Below are 16,195 nucleotides of genomic sequence, written 5' to 3'. Positions count from 1 at the left end.
ACTGTACTGCACACCGTTTCTGATGGCCCAAAACATTTAAACATCAGGTGTGTGGAGCTCACACAGACGAGGTTTGTAGCACTACAAACCGAGACCAGAACAAAACTCCAGACACATGTAGACTATAAAAAAGGACTTTATCACTCCTGTGCTCCTGAGGTCCACAATTTTAAGGGAATACTTGTTCACACACTGACCCCCATGTGGCCACTGTAGCAGTAGATATGACAGAAAAACCTCTGGGTGAGGCTTCTTCCTGTTAAAAGGGAGTTAAAAGTGCTTGTTGACATTGAGTCATATGATTGTTGGGTTTTCTCTGTATTATTGTCTTTACCTTACAATATAAAGCAGAGACGACGGTTGTTGTTGTGGTGTTATATATAAACAAAATAGAATAGAATTGAATTATATACCAGCTGTAATCATTGCTGCTCTCTGCTTTAAAATCTCAAAGAGGGGGTGGCAAAGAGAAGATACCCCTAATTGAGACCCTACGGATTAGCTTTAATTGGCTTTAAAAAAAATCCTCTCATGTCCTATATATGCAAGTTTTTAAAAACAAATGTAATCTTTCTTGTATATTTCTACTTGTGGCCGTTGAAATTCAAGTGTTTCAAAGTGTTTTCTCTGCATTTGGATCTGAAAACATGCAACGATGCTGCACTTAATAAAAGATGATAGGAGATGCGTTTGAACAAGTTTGCAGCATTTTCCAGCTCGAGCACTGAAGTGCAGTTTGTTGATTTCTTTTATCCTGTTCGAGCTCTTTTTGTAGTTACTCGTGAATCTTCAGTGTGGCACACGAACACGGCACTCTGAGGTCCTTTACTTAAAAGCTTGTGCCAAATATGTTTTCTTCAAATGTACAACCTTTGTTCTACTGATGAGAAGAAAGTTCCTTCTTTAAATTATTCAGCGGTGAAATTTGTGTCATATGTCTGGATCAGTTTGGATTTTGGTGGAATTCTTGAGCAGCAATTAAATATTGAAACATATTCTGTTCACTAAACCATCTGAGAAGTGGCGTGTGCACAAACACAGTTTCCTGCACACGCAGCTTTGTTTCCATCATTTGTTTTTTGGGACTTCCTTCATCCTCACAATCTCATTCATACACAAACACACACACAGACGTGGAAAGGCCACAGGCTAAGTGGTGTGACTGGCTTAACAGATGTGAGTCATTTGTCAGACTATTGACCCAATCCGCTGGATAATCTAAATGCCAATACGAGCCAGATAGAGCAATGCTAATCCCCGTGAGTGTTCGGTGTGTGTGCCTCTCCTCATCGTCTCTCCTCTGCCTCTTGTCTTCTCTGGAGAGCTCTTAGCTTTGTGACAGCTTCCCCAGACGCACAGAAAGGAAAAAACCCCAAAAGGACGTCTCACCAACAGGGTGAACCAGCAGCTCCAAGAGTTTCAGTTCCACCTTTATTTGGGGATATTTGTCCCTAACTTACTGTTTTTCAGAATTTTTTAATTTACATAAAGTTTGTTTAATGAAAACATTGCTGTTCCTGTTTGAGTGGTGCCGTGGTCGAGTGGTTAACACGTTCACGCCCTGTGGTGTCTAAAGAATAGATGGATGGAACCACTGAAGACCATCTGATTTTTCATTAGTAGGGATATTTAAAGTAATGACCAAATCTAAGTCTTTCAGGGATTATTGGATGTTCCAGATCAACCTTCGGTCTGACTGGATAAAATAAACTTAATGTGTATATGAAGCACTTTCATTAATACTGACTCCCTGGGTCTCATCCATCATAATTTCCATCCACAGTCTTTTCCATCAGATTTCTATTTCTGATTCCAGGTTATGCAGAGTTCTGCGAATACAACATGCATTGTGCATGAAATCCACTGTTTGCAGTGTAAACTGAGGTCATCATGTGTTTCCAAGTTTTATGTTGTCTACAAGCCCCACCCAGAAAATGTTGTGACGCTATGTAAACTGAAAAATAACTATGGTCTGCAATGATTTGCAAATCCCATAAACTGACAGTTTATCCACACAGAAACACTGAAAACACACGTTTAAATTGAGACATTTTACTATGCTATGAAAAATATGAGCTCATTTTAAATTTAATGGTTGCCACATGTCTCAAGAAAGTTGCGATGGGGGCAACAACACGGACGTCTTCAGCACTAAAGAAGACATCGACCATCAGGCTTATTATCAGCTCTCAGTCCCAAAGAATCTCTGATGTGTGGGGGAAGCATTGATACCTTGGGAATTAGCAGCTTCCATATCTGGAAAGACGTCATCAGTGCTGAGGTCTATGCCGGTTTTAGAGTCATTGAACAGTGTTTTGTCAGGGAAGGTCTTCATGTTTCACATAATGCATGGAGTCTGAACTGGCCTGCCTGCAGAGGAATGAACTGAGAGCATTTTGAGCATCATGAAACAAATAACAGGACAAAGAAGACCGAGGACAGATAAGAATGGGACAGCGTTCTTCTCCCAAAAGTCCGGCAGCTGCTCTGCTCGGGTCCCAGACGTTGATGAACTGTTGTTAAAAGACGAAGGCCTGTCTAACGTTTCTGACACATGTTGCTGCCATCAAATTCAAAATAAGCCTTTTTTTCTTAAACCTGTACATTTTCTCATTCTAAGCATTTAATGTGTAGATTTGTAGATGATTCCATTCTATGTTTTTAGTTACATTTCGAACAGCTTGCAAACATTTTCAGGGTTGCATCTGAGTCTTATCCTGATAAATAAGATGAGTGATTGTTAAATATCTTTCCAGAAAGTTTCATCTTTCTTAAATTATTATAATCAGCACTAAATTTGCATGCTTTACTAAAAGGGTAATAAAATGAGACAGACTGATTAACTGATGTTAATTTCAAACTTCTGTGATGATCTGTGAGTTACAGCTCTCCTGTGTACATTACAGTAAGTGAGACGCATGCTGTTCTCTTTGGTGAGCCAGTTCTTATAATCTGCAGTCGTGAGCCAGAAAAAAAGTCCTCTGATCACGATTACATACGTTTGGATAACAGGTGGGAGGAGGATGGAGTCACGCTCGAGCAGCGTTCAGAGAAGATGAGGTCAAGAACAGGATCCATCAAAGCTAACAAGCTATTTACAAAGAGAGCGTGTAGCATGGGAACAATGGCAGCCGTCTGTGTCGAGAGAGACCGAACACTGGTCGCTGCTTCGACCTCGGAGGGCCACAGCTCCGTCTCCTGGCACGCTCTTCACCGTGCTTCAGTGTTTTTTCTTGTTGTTGTTTATTTAACACAGTCAAACTCCAATTCTCGCTACTTGGAACATGACAACTAGAGGTTTGTGAGACATTAAAGGTACGTTAGGTAATTGAGCAGTGGTTGGTTGCATTTTACACTTGGTCAGGGCAAGACCGTGAGAGCATGACATGGTCTCTGACGATGCCAGGGACTATGATGGACTGACTTTGAAAGTCACAGCCAACAAAGAGAGACACACGGGGATGAAGGGCTCGAGAGAGTTGAGATTGTCAGTGACACAATCCAAAACAGTGACAATCCCAACTGATCGCTGCTAATAGTGGAGACAGAGAGCATTACAGTGACACAGAGAGTGACAGCGACGGCAGAGAGCGAGAGTGACGCTGATGATACGGAGACAGATGGTGACAGCAACACAGAGACAAAGCCAGGCAGAGACAGATGCAACAGTCCCGTCGCCCGGAGGTGTGAGCTGTGTGTCCTCGCTGCCACAGTACCAGACTGCAGTCGGCAGCTCAAACTACAGTTTGCTGTGTGCACAGTAGCTGATTTTTTAAGCATTTCCTTCAGATTACAATCTTCTAAAAGGGTTATGTCATCCAATGTCATCTTTGAACTGCAGCTGGTAATAGTCGTCCGTCTGTCCTGTTGGTCCACTGCTAGCTGGAGAGCCTCTCACACAGAACCTAGGACAGGCAGAGAACTCGTTCATGAGCCGCTACGAGTGAGGCTGCAGAGTGGTGGCAACTTTTTTGCAAGCATCTGATTTATCAGCTGTTTGTCTCAAAGTATGGCAAAGAAGAAAAGCCTTTAAAATTTCCATATACAAGGTATTTTGTTGTGTCTTTGGGAAACACAACAGACCGACAGGTGATTATTACAAACCGACCTCCTGCCTGCACCCAGGTTTGACTAGAACAGCGTTACTTCAAAGTGAAAGGATTTGTGGGCATTAGCAGAAATGACTAATGCCTTGGACTCCTCTCTCGTGGTCTTTTTACAGGTGGTATCTAGTTTTCTTGCGACCTTTTTAAAGATTTGCTGAAATTTGAATTGCAGATGTGGCGCTGTGTTAATTCAGCTGTGTGTAAAAATTCAGTTTTCACTGTGTCTTTTTTTATGTGTTTGCTCCGAGGCGGCAACAGCTCTCAACCCCGCTGTGACATGAATACGTTGGGAACATTATTACCATATCTGCAACTTTTGACAGCTTTTTCATAGTTTCCATCATTTTGATATCTTGTGATTCTTTTTCTTAAAAAGTCCTAATTTAACAACATCAGGAACAAAATAACATGTGCAGCTAAGTGCGAAGCCTGAGCCCTGCAGAGGAAAACTGCACTGACAGCGAGACCTGCAAACGGCATGCGCAGATGACACGTTGCGTAAACACCCAAGGACTAAATTTGGAGACTAAGAGTGGGGTTGGTGACAGAAAGCATGATTGTCCAGCGTGAGCACGACTTGGTCTTAAAGCTGTCTTTGTCTTCAAGGTCAGTTCACCACAGACTCAATGGGAAAGATGTACAGTCTTTAAAAACAAAGAGCCTTTATCAAAGCAGACAGTTAAACAGACAAAGACAGTTTTAAGATCTCGTCTTGTCCTGCGTTCAGACCAGACACACCTGTGGCCTCCTGTCTGAACACCTACACAGACGAGAGGACAGTATTGAGTCGCCTCGTGGTCGACGCTATCGCTCTTAGAGTTGCATTGAAATTGATTTGAACTGTACCCATTTTTACCTCATGACCTGGAGACTGTGCTCGCATCTTTTAGCATTACAGCTGCATTTGTGCCTTAACAATGGTTATATTCAGAATAATGTCTGCTGCCCTCTTAGCCAGTTTACTCATGAATAAGACACCAGCGAGACTTTAATCTGCACGGTTAGATTTCCTGATGATCAATTTAACATTGCAGTCCTGTAACAGAGCCGCTTGCACTGACTGCATCAGCAGGATGAGCTGTGAGGCCCGTTGTTTACTGGGTGTACTGGAGCAGTCATGAGGAATATGAACATCAACAGTGCCTGGTACAGCACGGTCTGGATGTGCTCAGTCAAGCTCTAATGTCTAACGTCACCCTGTTGTCATGGGACAGACACGCAGTGATGAAAGCAGACGAGGGCATTACTTTGTATTTATGTGCTTTGATGACGTCCTTTGATCAGTGATGAAAATAAGCTGTTGCCGTCCAAAAGTTCAGACGCCAATCTTTCATGCCGTAACCTTTTTCTTGTATTGCGTGCATGTTCGACAAATGTCAGAGCGTCTGCAGCTGTTATCATTTTCTCTGTCTTCCTAGGATCTCATCTTTTCCCGTCTCTGTCATTCTCTCCACAGTCATCTGCAACTTCCGAGGCTCAGTGACTCAGGGTTTGGCTCTGGAGGTGGGGGAGACTGTTCAAATCCTGGAGAAATGCGAAGGTAAGGCTTCTACCTGATTGATAGCTTCATCAGATGCTGCGGGGGCGGAAGTTTGATGCAGCAGTAATGTCATTGATCATCGTTACGACTGTAAGCATCAGTAAACATGGTAAATATCCCCCAGAGCGAGCATTTTCTTTGCATCTTGCTCTTCTCTTCAAAGGCGTTTGCATGCATATAGAATAGAAATGGTGAGAAGAGAAACAGTGCGTCTCCCAGCAGCACAGCAGCCAGCGCAGGAAGTCATAACTCTAATTTACAGTTATTTTCTGCAAAGATAAAACATGTATGTCATCACTCAGGTAGATATTACATAATAAGTTATCAATTTATGTCCTGTTCCCTGCAACAAAGTTGTACAATCTCATTTCATACACGACTGGTTTGACTGCTGTAACTCGTAGTAACACAAAACGTACCTTTCCAGGTCCTTATGAAACACTCTGGCTCCAGCCGTCCTCTCCAGTCCTGACCGTAACCATAACCCTGTCACGTTTTCCAGTGATTCAGGATCAGAACATAAAACACATTTACATGTATAGATTCATCCCAACCGGCTTTCAAGCCTCGAAACGCGTAACAGACGATTCATCAGTATGTTGCTCGTTGGGATGAGAACGTGTTTTACGTTCTTGATGCTTGCATTGTCTGTACCATGTTCCCAGTATACTCTACATCCCTAAGCATGAGTCCATGCTGTTACAGTAATCAGTGTTATATGAACATAGCTACTAACAAGTGAATCATGCAAAAAACAAACTATTTAAAATCTTCTGGTTATGACAGCCAGTTCAATTTGACTCGTTTTGTTTCTACTTCCAGCCAATAAAGATAACACATGAAATCTTCTTCTACTAGATTATTGTGCAAAAGCGACAGCGTTTTATTTATTACCTAAAAAACTGAAATAAAGAGGAAGAAAAGGTCAGATGTATGTGTGATGTGGACAAAGTTCTTCTTATAGACAGATTTTTAGGGTTCTTATCAGGTAGCCAACCACGCCAAATTTCCAAGGCAAAGCCCGATACACGACATACAGACCTAGAAAAGCTCATTCATGCTCTCATTACTTCGAGATTGGACTATTGCAATTCTCTTTATCTAGGCCTCCAACTTTCCCTCATCCAACGCCTCCAACCAGTCCAAAATGCCGCAGGACGTCTTATAAGCGGCACCAGAAGACATGATCATATCACACCTGTCTTAGCCAACCTTCACTGGCTCCCCGTCAAATCCCGTATCGTTTTAAAAATCCTTTTGTACACTTATAATTTTAAATAACTTGTCGCTCAGCTACTTAATCGACCTCCTTGACCTTTATATCCTCAAGAGAGCATTTAGATCCTCTAATCAATGGATCTTAGTGCAACCAATGTCCCGACGGAAGACTAGGGGGCATCGGGATGCGATTGCTGCACATAAACTTTGGAATAGCCTGCCGGTTGATATCCGTGTGTCGGAATCCATTCAATCCTTCAAATCATGTTTAAACCCACCTGTTCAAAACAAATTAGATTTTAACTTCTACCCGGTCCGCGCTTCTTACCTGTAACTATTCTGTAATGATAACTGTATTTTCTTTGTTCTTCTATTGTTGTAATCCCGCAATGCGGCACTTGTGTGACGCACTTTGGTGTACCTTGGTCTTTTAAATGTGCTATAGAAATAAAACTGAAACTGTAGGTTGTTCAAAGCATTTCAAGCAGCTCACCACCGTTAAAGTTTTGAGAACAACTCCAAGTCTGTTCCAGTTATTATCTTTATACCGAAGCATATCGATCATTCACTGCAACTGAACATCTTTAACAGTGTAAATAACCTTAGTGGGTGTTTGTGTTTAGGCTACTGTTTTCACTGGTACTTAACTAGAGAATGTAACCTAATTTGCAGGATTCAGAGCCCCCTCTCTCCATCTTATTTCCCTAAATTTTGTAAAAAACCACTGAAAGGAGTCCACTCCCTTCTAAATATTCTTCATGCGGCCCTCCTTTTAGTCCCTGTTATCTGAAAAGAGAACACTCTTGTCATTTTTCCCACTAGTTTTTGGTTAAAAAAGCAGCATTCAGAGCTGCAGTGGTGCAGTCTGCTGTTTGCTTCAGTGAATCACAGTCGGTCCATTTCCCTCCAGATTTTTATGAGGCCACCACACAGAAAAGCCTTCACATTAATGCTGCGGCAGCAGCGGTGGCTGTGTCGCCACAAATGTGCACAGTAAAAACAAAGTGGCACTCATTGCTGCGTTCATAGTTCCCTCAAATAATGAGTGTAAATAGCCTGTAATAGCCTCGTGCGGGCCTGGATGAGAGCCCAAGTTATTAGCTGCTGTTTCTCCCATTGTTATTTCTAGTTTGACTCACAGAAATTAACAACTCAAGCCAGGATGTGTGTGAAGCCAGAAAATGTTGTCTTTTGCAGATAATGAGCGAGTATGTGCTCCATTAGCCACAGCTGGGGACGACGCTAGCATCGATCTAGTGCCAGGGGCTGATTAGGCTCCTCTTTACCCCGAGGGGAAGATGTCCAGAGGAGGAGAGAGGAATAGACAGAGAAGGAAATATTCTGTTGATGGGTTCACTTTGTGCTGCTTTCCTGCCTTCCTCACCCGCCTTGTTGTGAGGAACTACAATCTACACTTGCCTTCATTTTCCTCCCACTTCCTCTGAACTCCAGCATCCTTCCTTTGCACTCCTCTGGTTTGTCTTATATACACTTCTCGTCTCTTGTCATCTATGCATATTGACCAGGCAGTCTCATATTCAAGGCTGAGCTAATTCCTTGGCATCCAATCGGCGTCTAATTTGATCGGGTTATGAAATGCAATCCTGCTGTCGAGGGACACGAGTTATTATCCGAGCCCTTGTGGGAGAGACTGTCATCACAGCTTCCCCTGTAGCACGCAGCAATTATCAGGGCAAACCAGGGCTAACTTTTGTCCAAGATCCCCGAGGAAATTTCAAGAACTCGCTCTGCAGCTTTGGTCATTAACTGAACATGTAAATAGATTTGTAGAAAATACCCTCTAAACAAAAGGCTGCAACAGCAGGACCTACATTTATTAGAAGATGCACTAGTCAAACATTTAGAGCGACAAACACAAAAGAACTGTTATTTATTATTTATCAGTTAATATTTTCATTTTTTATTGAGGTCAAAGACCAGAAGTGATCCATCATTGCTAATTCTGCTGCTGCAGGAGGACTCGAGGTCTCAGTTAAAATTGGCTTCATCACAGTAGCCCCCCCCCCCAGACAGAAACTCAGGGGATGTATTGACAAAGCCATGAAAGTGGCAGCCGAACTGTTGGAGTCCAATCCTCAAAATCCACTCCACAGATTACAGTCACAGCACTTAAGAAAGCATTAGAGTTCGATTAGAGGGCCAGCAGCCATTTCAGGTATGTGATTTTATTCTCAATACTATCAGCGCTGCTGAAGCGCTCATAGTCAGCTAAGTGCTAATTATTTTGGAGAGACTCTTCAGCTGTAAGATTTCTCTTTTTTTGAAGCAAACTTCTGGCACTGTGGAGAGAGCAGCTGTCAGCAAATAGCAGCTAAGCATGAAGATAACCTGATGTTATAATGTGACACTCGTTTGAAGACGAGTCATTCTGTGTGTAAAATGTGGTGGTTAAAAAGTCCAAATCTAGCAAAACAGGGTTTTACCAGATTTGATTAGCTGGAGGGAAGCTCAGCTTTGATTGGTTATTATGCCAGTGGTTGTATCTGACCTCGCCTATCACAGCAGTTAGAGGCAGACTAAACGTTAGGAAACACAGTCAATGAACAAAAAGTCATTCGCCATGAGAAAATATCCACATTGTGATTTATACATCAAAATATGGCAGTTTTATTCTCTCTCTCAATGTCACTGCTGTGAGGCTGCAGTAAATCCCTTCAGGCTGAACACTTAGGTTTAGTCTCAACACTCCACTGAGGTGGCAGGAAAACCATCAAAGGAACCCAAATACAAAAAGACAGAGTAAACCAGAAGTAAGGAGCATCTAACCCAGAAACAGGAGCGAAATTAACAACAGACAACGCGAGGAAGATCGAGGAAGAAAAACCCAAACTAAACCCAAACCCCGGTGAGAGCGATGTTACAGCACGAGCGAACTCAACCAAGGTAATCAGTAGGGCAAGGAAAGGAAAAAAGGCAGCAGTTTGCCACATTTGAAACTAACCTTCAAAATAAAAGCGGATGTAAAGATGGTGAAAGCATAAACTCGCAGAGACACACAGCGAGACACAGATAGACGTGGCACCAGGATGTAACAGGGGACAGGCAGGCAGGCTGTAGGGCTTTTTTAGGTGCAGCAAAAAGCGACCTGGTTTAAAGAGCTGGAGCAGCCTAAGACAAAGACAGGGCTCAACACAAGGGAAATGAAGAATTTTCCAGAAAACCATCTTGTTTTCTGAACACTTTGGAGAAAATCCAGAACACGCTTCTCTAAATGCCAACACCACAGCCTTAGAAAGTCCCCTCCAGAGTGACCACTGATATCATTGTAAATACACTGAGGTGGTGACAGTCTGCATGAGTGAGCCAGGCAATTAATATGTGTTGTACCAAATAAGATGTACATTTAAAAAATGACCTGATTTCCACTGGTTATGCAGCACCTATCAGATGGTTGAGCATTTAAATTGAAAAATGGAAGGGTGTGTAAATCTAGACAAAGTTTTTTGTTGCCAATAAGTCCAACACAATAACATATAAACACAAAGTATTAAAACGGCCTTACAAAGACAGGGTTCTTCCTGTTAAAAGGGAGGTTTTCCTTCCCACTGTCACCAAAGTGCTGCTCATAGGGGGTCATATGATTGTTGGGTTCTTCTCTGTATGTATTATTGTAGGGTCTACCTTACACTATAAAGCACCTTGAGGTGATGGTTGTTGTGATTTGGTGCTGTGTAAATAAAACTGAATTGAAAAATTGAATGTTAGAAGCACAGAAGAGCAGCCGTGCTGCTGCAGAAGCTCTAATCACCTCTAACTTTTGGATGCTGTTTTAAGAGCTTTTTCGAAATGCGGACTCATGACAGGGATGCTGTGGATCCTTTAAAAGTCCAAAATAAATCATATCTTATATAAGGATCCAGACAGCAACCACCGTCCCCGGCTACAGAAAAGTCAGTGGAGTTGGAGTAGAGATGAACAACCGTCACAGCAACAAGTGACTTTAGACATAAATGTTCATAGTAAAAGGTGAAAAGTGACTTTTTTAAAGACCTTTAAAAAATATGAGTATTGTAACTGGTTACTGTAACTGTAACCATATATAACAAAAATATTAAAAGATGGGCAGCTTCAGGTCTCCAGATCTAGCGGCTAACAGAACAGACATCACGTTTCAGCCACTTCTCTGCTTCTTTTCAGCGAGTTTTTCCTGGGTGGGATAGCGCCAGTGTTGTATAAACTGAGGAGGCTGTGTTCCCACGGAGTGGATTGGTGGCTCAGCTGCAGCTCGCACTTCTATTGGATCCCTGTCAAAATTACAAAGAAAAACAGCCTCATGGGTGCTGTTACTGCATCAACAAGCAACTTCTTTTTCATTAACTACCTTGAGGTGTGCTCTACAGGGTTACAGCAGCATTTAACACTCATATTTGACTGATTTTGTAGCTTGACGGAAACCTGCATCCACCGCGTAATGCAGTTTTGATAATGAGTGCAGACTGAACATGCATTAACTCGACAAAAGTGTTTTACAGGGAATTTTATTGGTAATTATTTTGGTAATGGTGCAAAATGATTATTCTAATGACCACTTTGTGAGCTGTTTAGATGCAGGAGGCGAGACGATTGCTCTTCTTCAGAGTATGCTGTGTAATAATTTCAAATTACTGTATATGCACCTGCGTGTGCACCCATGTGCCACAGATAAACACCGGCTCTGTAGACGCTGTTTCCACCGCTATAATTCATCCAAATGTTTCCCCTTGTCACTCAAACCTCTTTCTTATCCCCTACAGATGTGGTAAATTTACTCTGTCTGTCTCACACACACACACACACACACACGCACACACACACACACACACATACTACGTCAGCTCTTACAAATGGGCCGAGGCGCTGCTGGCCCAGCCCATGACTGATTACCATATAGATGAGAGGTTGGGGAGTAAACACAGCCGTCATAACGAGGGTGATAAATGAATCTTGATTGGTTATTAATTACTCAGCCAATTAAGCCCTCTTCCATATTCAGATCAGATGATGGGAAGCTGCAGAGAAATGGATCTCATGATTTTACAAGGAGATGAAAGTTAAAGGGTCTGATGTGCTGGACAGCACTGGAACATTTTTCTCAGTATTTCATAAATACGTGCTGATGTTTCACTGCGAGGGTTTCATGATGAGTTCTGTTATTTTGTAGTCTTACAGGAAATTTCTCCTTTATTTTCTGAACTGTTGTTGAAAGTGTTTGTCTCAGAGACATGCTGGCGATTCAGGTGATGTCTGCTCTGATAAATGCACAAGGAATTGCCTTCCTAGCTGTGTGCATTTGGTAGTCTAAGAAGGTCAAAGTAATAATGTGCATCATTTTGATGTAAATAAATGTTTCTTTTGGTTCACTCTGTCACTGACAGACAGTCGCCACCCAACCCTCACATTTCCAACGGCCAGAGGCACAATCATTTTTATTTCCACTTGGCTGGAGACAAATGATGTCCCCACTGACTAAGAGGATGTCTGGGTGCTTGTCCTGCGCATATTTAGTCCCTGGATACCAGCAATTTTAAGCTGTCAAGATTTTACTCCAAGTCGAGTCAACTTTCATGGCAGCTTTCTGCTCCGCAGAAGCATCTGATGAATGTCCGTCCATGTGGAAAGAACGGCGGTGTGCTCTGAGCCCTGAAGAAGAAAGGGGTCCATCACTGTCACGCACGCGGGCATGTACTGTCCTGTAGGTCATACAGTGGTAAGAGAAGAAGTGTTAAACCGGTCTCTGAACCAGATCACGGACAGAAATAGACCGAGCTCTCTACTTCAAACACCTGAGCGAGCACCAGCCTCCCGTGCAGAAAAAACATAGTCACATAATGCTGGCTTCAAAGTGAGTCCCAGGACACTCGTGTTAAAATTTCAAGATTGAAGTACTCGAAAAAAGTTTTTTAAAAACGTCCCCAAAACGTTTTCAGTGTGAGAAACGTTTCGTCACTCATCCAGGTGACTTTGCATTATGACTGAAACTAGCACCACTGAAGGTAAATGGCTGGGAGGTCAGTTACTTGATCATGAACGTTTCTCACACTGAAAACGCTTCGTCCAGATGAACAGAATCAACTTTTGTGGATTTACTTACCTGGACTATTGAGCGTGCATCAAGACCTTTTACAAAAGTTGTTTTTAAATAATATGGAGCCTACAATTACATGCTGTCCTGCACATGTTCTCACTCCCAAAGCGTAACATTTTACACTATAGGTGACAAATCGTCAACATATTACGTTTTCGGCTACCCACCACGTTCCTAAATGACGACCTCGGAAAAATGAGGAAATATGAGAACCGTCTGGACTCAATCTACACATGTTCACTCTTTTCCTTCAAAGCGCTTAGAAACACGCTATTTAACGTCATTAAAGTCCTGGTTAAGGTCAGGAATAAGGTTATGGTTAGGCCTATGGATAAGGTTAGGTTTAGGGCTACAATACAGGGCTGGAACGTCTATTACCGCGGGAGCGTCATTCCACTGGATTTCATTCATAACCCGGCGCGTACCATAACAACGAGGAAGGTCTCCTTTCGCGCTCCTCAGGAACGCCGCGGGACGTGACAAAACGTCACCATGTTACGCCTCGGGAGTGAGAACGGGCTGGTCCTGCACATGAGATCTCATCCTGTACCAAATCTCCCCTTGTGGGACAATTAAAGGATTATTCTATTCTATTCTATTCTGTACATGAGATCTCATCCTGTACTTGGGATCTCGATTCTCCACATTAGATTTCCATCCAGTACAGCAGCAAAAGCCTTTTGCACCAAATCGCCCAGCCAGCATTTGCATTTTGCAGACAAAAAGGCTGAAATTAGAGATACTGTATGGTTCTGATGTTATCATAGGGTGTATCACTTTGCAGTGGGATTTTTATTTTGGAAGTTATGATCCGAGCACATTCACACAGGCTTACGTTCATGGACGACATCAACAGTTACCACGAATGACTCGAGGCCTTCAGGGGTAAAACTCGTTCAGTGTGAACAGGTTTTGTGTGTATAATAGATTCAGCAGATATTCGACTTTATTGTCAGAACTTTCAAGTTCTCATAAAAGTCCTTTCGAAGACTCCACAGCACACACATCCACACACACACAGCTGAGCGCAGTGAACCACATCTGTCCTTCACAGCAGTCTGTCTGTCAGAGTCTCTGACTGACTGTCAGGAACATTCAGAAGCATCAGCTGACGTGTGGACACATCAGCTAAAGACCTTCAGTCTGCACATTTGTGTCCGTGGCTACTGTTCTTTTTAAAGCAACGCGACACTAAATCAAAATGTTCTGAACAGAAATCTGTGGAAAGATTTTTCCCCCCAAAAAGCCAATCATGTTATTACGTTTGTACTACAGAGGTTTAAATGTGCTGCAGGTAGACCTATATTCTCTATGTGCTGCATGGCCTTTCCTCTTGATGATCATACCGACGCTCTGTACTGAACCATGGTAAATGGTAAATGGCCTGTATTTGTATAGCGCTTTACTAGTCCCTAAGGACCCCAAAGCGCTTTACACAACCAGTCATCCACCCATTCACGCACACATTCACACACTGTACCATGAATGAAGCCATCGGACAGAATAACATCGGGTACGGGAGGGTTGGGGCATTTTTTTGTGGTAAAGTTTTTCACGTATTTCTCAGTTATTTTGTAACTGGTTATGCTGGCCGTGCAGTTAATGCCCCAGTACCAGTAAAGTTAATGTTATGGCTCTCTATGTGATGATGGCCCACAGGTACTGCCAAGATGGCAGCTGAATAACAAACCTGACTTCTAAAATAGGTTTTGACTGAATGAGGACTCGAGATTTGCACGATCATTTTCCATCCATACTAAACCTGCAGAATCAAACTACAAGTTTGATTCTTGCTTTTCTTAAAATGTGAATTAACTGGAGGCCAATCTCTTTTATTATTTTTGTGTGAAACGTTTGGATGTGTATGGGCGAATAGACCCACGTTATGGGCAATAACTACATATTACTACTATGTAATAAGTTCGTATCAAACCATGTGTGTTATGCTGTAGTGCTGAGAACCATAAACTGTTAATGGTGGAATTTCACGTTTTACCATTACCTTCATTTTTTAGTTAGCTGTATATTTCCATTAAAACAGTTCCTGTAAGACAGATTTTCTTGAACAAAGATCTCTGTGTTGGAAAATGCTGAAGTCAAAGTCACTCTGCACGCTCCCTCAGGCTGCTGAGTCATGGCCACTTTTCACTCTTCACGATCTCCGTGTTTGTTCATCAGTCTTAGTCACTGCTGTTTGTGTTTTCTTTCAGGATGGTACCGAGGGTTCTCAACGAGGAGGCCAAATGTCAAGGTGAGCCAGGCTGACAGCTTTGGTTGTTCAAAGCTTTTCTCTCAGACCAACTTTTGCTCCTGATTTATTCATTTCTATTTATTTGATCAATGCTGAGAAAATTGCTGTTTATTTAGCTGCTGTCTGTAACTGCATGTGACGCAAACTTATGCAAATAAATACCAGATACATTTTTTCTGTTCATTTCTCCTTTTCAACATTTACTTTTCAGAATTTAAACTTCACTGTGGTAGATCGTGTTAGACACTCTGAAGATTTATACTTTAAAATCTCTCTCTCTCATATATATATATATATATACTGATGAAGCTAATGTAACAAAATGCATAATTGATGAGAGTAGAGAGGTGAAATTATGGGAAACAAAGAGGTAAAAGTTGTGAGATGCTTTTATGGTTGGCGCCCTCACAGCTGCTGGTAATGTATTGAACTCACGTCTCACTCTCACCAGAACTCACATAGTGTAACGTGGAGATGAAGCCAGCCGCAGAGGTGTGCAGGTGGATAGCGAATGAGCGACTTCTAACTTTCCACAAGTATTCATTTATTTTAAATATCAACAAAATAAAAGTGCCAGCTCTACTACACGCTACTTGAGAGCACACAGTCATAAGGAAGAATCCATTACAGAGACGCTACACAGTGAAGAAGAACAAAAAGGGCGTGACCTACCAGTCATGAGTCAAGAGACGCCACCATGTGGTGCTACACTGCATTGCAACAGCAACTGTTATAATAGCCTACACTTGGGTGGGCTGCGAGTTTTTAAATATCTGATTCAATACACTTGGCTACTCATTTCTTTTCTTAAACATTAAACTATGGAGCCAGAAGCACAAAGCCATCTGTCGTAGATCTGCTAGTAGACTGAACCGTCTCTTACTTTGAAATTTCCGACATTGCTAACTCCGCCTCTCCAGAAATCTGAGGCATGTTCTTATTCTACCAAGAACTTTTGTTTGCTGATCGCGATGGCATCAATCTCTGCTTCTGTC

At 42.3% G+C, this 16,195-nt stretch overlaps 2 protein-coding genes across 7 annotated transcripts in view; one reads left to right on the top strand and one right to left on the bottom strand.

Annotated features, from left to right (window-relative positions):
- The window catches only part of LOC146387779 (butyrophilin-like protein 1), a 413,480-nt gene that overhangs the window by 67,847 nt on the left and 329,438 nt on the right, over positions 1-16,195 (bottom strand). The window lies entirely within an intron of this gene.
- LOC146387789 (dedicator of cytokinesis protein 3-like) overlaps positions 1-16,195 on the top strand; it is a 241,037-nt gene that overhangs the window by 79,374 nt on the left and 145,468 nt on the right. For all 6 annotated transcript variants that reach the window (XM_084929595.1, XM_084929600.1, XM_084929597.1 and 3 more), the window contains exons 2-3: positions 5,563-5,646; positions 15,160-15,200. In XM_084929595.1, the coding sequence (XP_084785721.1) occupies positions 5,563-5,646; positions 15,160-15,200 (125 nt within the window). The remainder of the gene's footprint in view (positions 1-5,562; positions 5,647-15,159; positions 15,201-16,195) is intronic.

Source organism: Perissodus microlepis, chromosome 5 (genome assembly GCF_051167445.1).
Source record: "Perissodus microlepis isolate ML-2025 ecotype Zambia chromosome 5, ASM5116744v1, whole genome shotgun sequence".
NCBI lineage: Eukaryota > Metazoa > Chordata > Actinopteri > Cichliformes > Cichlidae > Perissodus > Perissodus microlepis.
This window is presented reverse-complemented; position numbering and strand designations above follow the sequence as displayed.